This window comes from Helobdella robusta, assembly GCF_000326865.2.
Source record: "Helobdella robusta unplaced genomic scaffold HELROscaffold_58, whole genome shotgun sequence".
Classification (NCBI taxonomy): Eukaryota; Metazoa; Annelida; class Clitellata; order Rhynchobdellida; family Glossiphoniidae; genus Helobdella; species Helobdella robusta.
The window spans coordinates 805,396-813,098 of NW_008705317.1; the positions used below are offsets into that span (position 1 = coordinate 805,396).

General features: G+C 34.2%; 1 protein-coding gene across 1 annotated transcript; it reads left to right on the forward strand.

The window, feature by feature from the left end:
- On the forward strand, positions 1-6,741 carry HELRODRAFT_180025 (hypothetical protein; the record flags this gene model as incomplete). Its single annotated transcript, XM_009028791.1, has 5 exons — positions 1-2,211; positions 5,905-5,978; positions 6,045-6,117; positions 6,418-6,512; positions 6,588-6,741. The coding sequence occupies 5 exons, from the start codon at positions 1-3 to the stop codon at positions 6,739-6,741; spliced, it is 2,607 nt and encodes an 868-aa protein (XP_009027039.1).
- Between the last annotated feature and the right edge of the window lie 962 nt (positions 6,742-7,703).

Consider the following 7,703-nt stretch of genomic DNA (forward strand, 5'->3'; position numbering starts at 1 on the left):
ATGTCTACCGAGCGCTTAATGACGAAAATGATTAAATCAGGAAGGGATGAGGCAGAGGTACGATCAATGTCAAGACAAGAGATTATCGATGCATGTCTCGCTAGCGAATTGATGAGAACAGAACTTCTGACCGAAACATCTGAACCTCCCCAGAACGTAACTGAAACGGAAAGATGGAAATTTGAGAAAGAACTTGAATTTAAAGAAAGACAAGCGGCGAAGGAACTTGAATTTAAAGAAAGACAAGCGGCGAAGGAATTTGAATTTAAAGAAAGACAAGCGGCGAGGGAATTTGAACTGAAAGAACGAGAACTCGAATTGAAAGAAAGACTAAAGGAAGAGTTAAAATTAAAAGAAGATGAAATGAGATTGAAAGAAGATGAACTCAGATTAAAAAGGGAAGAATTTTTATTAAAACAAAAGGAAAGTAATTCGCTAATTAATAGAATTAAAAAGTTCAGCGACACGATGAAAGAACAATTGTGGAAAATGCCCCAAAACCCTAGTGAACTACCAACTTTTTTTGTACATCTCGAAAACGCTTTCTGTTCTAATGGAGTTGATCAAGATGTCAAGTCAAGACTTCTTCAAATGTGTTTACACGATAAAGCGAAGTCTATTATAACTCGATTAACAGTGCAACAATTAGATGATTATAATACTTTGAAAGAATTTCTACTGAGCGAGTTTAGAATCAGTCCAGTCAAATTGCGAGAACAATTTTTCGGCACGAAAAAAATACCAAATGAAACGTACCAACTATTATTATCGAAGTTAAAAAGCTTATGGAATTTTTATCTTAAAAGCAGAGAGATTGGAACAGATTTTCATAAACTAGTGAACTTATTAATGGCCGACCGAATGAAGGAGTTGCTACCCAGAGACTGTTTAAATTTCGTTCTTAGCCAGGAGCAAGATGGCTGGTTAGATTGTGATAAGTTAGCACGAATAGCTGATAATTATGCCGCGACATACGTCAAGGATAATAACAGATCATATCATCGTGAAACGGAACAAAATTCTTTTGTTAACACTGCATTTACTCAGTTTGATACAAGACAGAAAGCGAATCCACGCATATTGGACAAAACTAAAGAAGAAGCTATGAGAAAAGGATTATGTTTTAAATGTCGACAACCTGGTCATCTATCAAAAAACTGCAACAATTCATTTAAAATACAAAGAAATTCAGTGCAGCGCAGATTGGAAGTAAACAATAGTTATCAATATAATCGAAATACCCGAGATATTCAGTGGAAACATTTCTATAGAAGAAAATTCGTCGATATTGCTGTGGAAGGTGTACTACCCCAAAAGGCATTGATCGACGGAGGCGCAGAGATTTGTTGTATACGACGAGATCTCATCGAACCGTCAAAGATGAAAGTGCAAGGAAAGATTTCAATTCTTGGACTACGAGGCGAAGCGAATGTGTTTGATACGGTGAAGCTAGAAGTTCTGCCAATAATAAATAATTCACCAGGGAAAACATATACTGTACCCCCGACGCCAGTTTTATTTGCGGTGATACCAGACTTAAACGAAAAAATAATTATAACACCGAATATTGCAGAATGGTTAGATAAATTAGAGAAGGAAATACCAATTTTAATCAGAGACCATCACATTGCCAGCAAAGCTAACGAAAGCCTTCAGAACGATAACGCCGACCATGATGAAATAAAGTTAGTAGAAGTAAATAATGACAAAGACGATGAGGTTACATTTAAAGATGAAGATGATGACGAAGATGACGGTATGAAAGTTAATGATGATAATTACCATGATGACCACGACGAGGATTGTGAATTCATTGATAGGACGAATGCTTTAATTAATGAAGACGGAACCAATGATTATAATGAGCAAAACAATGATGGAGATGATAGATTCAGAAACAAATATAACTGCGAAAATAAAAATTACTTCAACGACAAGAACAAGGACGATGATGATGAAAAGGAGAACCTAAACAATGATGAAAAAATTAAAATTGATGAATGCCGAGATGACGAGAACAGAAATGGTGGGAGCAGAGATGATGATGAGATGGAGTACAAAGACACAGTAGCCATGTTGTTCAACGACGGATCCCACACTAAGAATAGTATGACGATTGACATGAATAACGATATGAAACCTGAAATACAAAGAATTGACATCGTAACGGTACATGCTATAGACGATGATGATGAGGATGTGAAACAAAAGGTTTTATCGACAAAAGAGGATGTAGCTAAAAGATCAGCGAATGCAAAAGAACTATTGATTGAACAGATGACTTGTTCTTCGTTAACTGATTGCTGGAAATGGGCGAAAAAAGGCAAAAGGAATTTTATTATAAAGGATAACCTTCTTTATCACCAGGATAAGCTATTAGGTCAAAGAATTTTTCAGTTGTGTCTACCGGAAAATAGAGTGCCCATTGTTTTAGAGATGGGACACGATGCATCATTTGCAGGACATATGGCTATGAAATCCACGATGCACCGAATAAAATTGAATTTTTGGTTCCCTGGAATGGAAAAAAAGATTAAAGATTACTGCCAAACTTGTTCAATCTGTCAATTACGAGCTCCCATCAAGGTCGCTCAAAGAATCCCCATTACGCCGATACCAAGGGACGAAGAAAAACCTTTTACCCATTTAATAATGGATTGTATTGGACCAATTATTCCAACTGACGATACAACGCAGCGAAAACCAGATTATAATTATGCATTGGTTGTTGTAGATAAATTTTCTAGATGGCCTATGGCATATCCTTTAAGAACCTTGAAGGCCACTAACATATGTGAAGCGTTAATTCAAATATTCATGATTTTTTCAATTCCTCAAGTTATTAGTTCTGACCGTGGGACTAATTTTACCAGTAATCTGACGCAAGAATTTTTGAAAAAATTAGGATGCAGTCCGCGTTTTAATACTCCTGGACATCCGGAAGCTGCTGGTTTAGTGGAGCGTTGTAATCAGAGCCTTAAGACGATGATCTTTAAATTGGCACAACAGAACCCAAAGGATTGGCATAAATTTCTGCCTTTTGTTCTTTGGAGCTTACGGGAAAAACCCTCATCAACTACGCACGTTAGCCCATATACCTTGGTTTTTGGTACAATACCCAGGGGACCACTATCTTCGCTGAGGGAATCATGGAGTGAGGAGCAACATATACCATTCAATGTCGGAAAAAAAACTGAAGAATATTTGAAAACCTTGAACGAAAACCTAGACTATGCTAAGGCACATGCAGAGTTTTATTCGGATCTTGAGCAAGGCAAATATGCTCATTTCTATAACCTAAGAAGCACTGATAGAAAATATCATTTGGGGGATAAAGTAGTTATTTTGTCAACAAATTTAGGGGAAAGTAAACTTCATAACCGATGGCGGGGACCAGGCGTAATCGTAGAAGTGAAGTCACCATACTCATATATTGTTGAAATAGATGGAAAACGACAACATGTTCACGCCAATAAAATCAAACAATACTATGAGCGGATGGAACAAGCTATGATATCGAGCTGCACCCTCATAAGAGAAAAGGATGTGGAACTAGGTAGAATAACAACATTTGAGAAAGACTATCAGAATATCTATTGTCAACTAGATCCCCGAAAGTTGGATCATCTTTCGACGCTGGGAAAAGAAGAGATTAACACGGTAATACAACTACACCGACAAGCTTTTTCCAACCAACCAGGATTATATAGAGCCATCGAACATGAAATCAAAATACTACCGGAATTTGTACCCAAGCAATTTAGACCATACAAAGTACCTGAATTGTTAAAAGAATCAGTGAAACTACAAATCAAAGATATGTTAGAAACAGGAATCATTATACCGTCGAAAAGCGAGATGGTAAGCCCGATGGTTTGCATATTGAAAAATTCCGGAGATGTGAGACTCGCCATAGATTACCGTTATGTGAATAAATTTTCTGCGAATGATTGCTTTCCCAATCCGGATATACCAGATGTATTACAGCGGGTGGGTAGAGCAAAGTACATCAGTTGTTTCGACGCAAAGTCGGGGTATTGGCAAATCCCGATGAAGCAAAAATCACAATGGCTTACTGCGTTTGTTTGTGAAGAAGGTGTGTTTGAGTTTACCCGAATGCCTTTTGGCCTCAAATCAGCCGGGAATACATTTGTCCGAGGAATAACACAGATTTTGAAGGATGTTAGGGAATTCACTGAACCGTTTATAGATGATATCGCAATATTCTCAGATTCATGGGAGGACCATATGAAACATTTAGACCAGTTTTTAAGCGTGATACAAAAAACGGGATTGACGCTAAATATGACAAAATCTACGTTCGCCCAGAATAAAGTAAAGTTTGTTGGACACATAATTGGATCCGGATCCATAGAAATAGATAAATCAAAATTAGAAACTTTAGATAGAATGAACCCGCCAACAACGAAAAGAGATCTGAGGAAGATGATTGGATTCTTCAGTTATTTTAGAAACTTTATCCCGATGTTGGCAGATACGATACACGTCATCACCAACCTTACACGCAAAAATGCACCCAGTAAAGTACAATGGGAAGAAATCCATCAACAAGCATTTAATAAGATAAAACAACAATTAATGGATGTTACCGCAACACATACGATTGACTTTGCTAAGGAATTCGGAATATACGTTGATGCTAGTGAGGTAGCAGTAGGGGGTTGTTTAATACAATGGTCGGAGGAAGGAAAAGAATTGCCTATCGCATTTGCAAGTAAGAAATTAATATTAGCACAAACAAAATGGTCAACGATCGAAAGAGAGGCATTTGCCGTTATTTGGATATTGGAGAAATTCCGACAGTGGATATGTTTGTCGCGGATAGTCATATTTTCCGATCATAACCCATTGAAGTACCTGTTGGAAACGGCTCCAAGAAGCGCTAAATTGACCCGCTGGGTTTTATCATTACAGGAATATAATATAGAATTTAGATATCACCCAGGTTGTAAGAACGTAGTAGCGGACTTCCTATCACGAAATCCACCCATTGATAACTCAGAGATGCCTAAAGATGAGGAATAAAAGGGAGGATGATGACATTGCTCCCCCCTGTCATCATTTTTGGGTGGGGGGTATGTCAGGGAGGTCACCTATATTATAATTAAAAGTTGAGCGCTATGACATTTGTTTCGGGAGATAAGGGGCGATAAAAGAACGGAACGAGGAGAGATTGGAACGAATATAGAACGTTGTTGAACGAGCGAATTGAATATTGTGAAAACGAATTTGGAATGAATATTGTGAAAACAAATTTGAATAAATATTATTTGAAATTAAATTTATTTAATAAATTTAATACAAAAACGTTGAATTGAATAGAATATTGTTAAAATATTGCCAAAACGGATAAAACAATATTAAACTAATATATAAAAATAATCTTAAGAAATTTTGAACGATAAAAATATTCAATATGTTATTATAATGTTCTGTTGCCGAATTAAATTATAATTTCTGTTGATTGTCTAGTTTCATTGATCTTGATTATTGACGTTATATTAGTGACGAACCTGACAAACCGGTTGAGGAATATGAAAAAAATATAAAATGTGTCACCTAACAAAGTTAAAAAACTAAAAAAATTTTGGTATTTCCAGGGTTAAAAACTCATCATATAAACGAGTTAACATTAGATAAGCAACAAGTGTCATAACATATTGAATACAAATGTAAATAGCTGAGAATTTGGAGTTTTGTTTTGTTCAGATATATCAATTAAATTCCAAACAATTATTAAACTAGTTTGAAAGATCACATTAAGTTAACTAGAAAAGCATTTTTTCAAAAATTTTCGAATTTATGGGAACAAGCAAAATTATTCAAACTTCAATTTAAAAAAGAATAAACTGAACTCGTCATTAAATTAAAACTATTTGCCAGGAACATTCCTCACTGAAGATTAAATTCGTAAAAAAGAACACCACGCAGTTTAAAATATTTTTGCGTTTAAACAGGTAGTATTGTTGTTATCAACTGAATGAAATTACTTTAACGTTCATATTTCCTATTAATTTTTTAAGGTACATTCTGTCAGATAATTTTGAAGCGAAAACTGTTGACCAAAATAATGAAATCCAAAAAGGGCAAACAAAAGTTAGTGTCATAGGCAGCATTTCATTTATTAACAAGAATCAATAGTTACTATATTATGGCTATGTAATAAAACTTATAACTCTGCTGTTTGTTTAGTTATTCTTACCTTTTTCATCGCACTGGCTACCTATAAAAAATTACATATTTGAAAATTTGCACATTAATGTACGCTTCAATCTAACTTTTATCCAAAGTGTTTATCAGAACCTTACCTTACCGCCAAACCTTAGCGTATAATCACATTCAGTAACTTTCTGTTCCATACAATTTAATGTTACCTAACGAATATATAAACGATAGGAGCCTTCTAAAAAGAGATTAGGTTGTCATTATCATGGAAACGTTGATGGCATTCCTTCACAATTGGCTGCAATTTCACTATGCTCCGGTGTCAGGTGTTACAAATAATCATATTAATCCGAGTTGTTTGCAATATGAAATTAATTTTGCTGTTGGAATAACTTGTTCAGTGGTTTCTATGAGAGAAAAAATGAAGCTTTTGAGTTGAGGTCGAAGTCTAAAGGAACGTTGGAGAGAGTCGTTGTTAAAAAATCTGTTAGGAAGAAACGTTCTTGTGGTAAATTTATTTGTAAAAATTGTAATGAATTTGTTTCGAAGAATTAATTTTCATTATAATAAATTGAAATTGTTTAAAAATCAAACTTGAACAAAATGGAAATGTTTTTTTTTCTGTAGTCGGAATAGTAAATTTTTCAAGTATTAGCAAAATATTTTTATGTTTATTATTGTAAAAATTGTTTGACAGTAAGTAAAAATATAGTTGATAATTTAATACCATACAAGTGTTGACTTTTACATTTTAGGGATAAGTTTTCTCATAATATTTTATGCCTATTGTTTCTAATTCATTTCATGGTAACCACCTTTTTGATAAATAGAGTACATGAATTTAATTCATTTTAAAATTTGGTGTTTGAAACGTTTGTAAACAAGTGTACTTAAAACTAGTTTCAAAATTTTAAATTGATCAAGAATTCAATCAATATTTAGTTGAAAACTATTTTAAACTGATTAAATCATAAGTCTGCAACATATATATTCGGTTTTTCCATTAGGAGTGCGTAAATTATTTGGGACCAACAAAAAAGGTTTGAGAAATGTCAAAAAGGTGATAAAAATGATTTATTATGATGATTACTTTTTGTTAATATACATTTTATAATTTTTAAGCTGGTTCAAAGAAACGTGACCAAACTACTGGACAGAGAAGTCAGAGTTGTCAAAATATACATTATCGTTGATACTACTGTGGTAAATATACTTTGTGTTATGATATGTACTAGAGGTGGGCCTGGAAATGGTAAAATAGATTTCACGGTTTCTAAGGGAATTCTTATAAAATTTAAATTTTTTTTGATCTATTAAAAACAAGTTTTAGGGAAACGGGAACAAGTCAGAAATAGAAATAGATTAGGGAGAGGAATAACCTACGGAAATGAAAATTTTTTTCACAGAGTTAAGAAAATTTTAAAATCTTTAATTATTATGTTTTAACCACTTGCAAACAAAAATGGATTGGATGATGTCGCTGGTTTTAGAGACATACACGAACCGGATAATTCAAC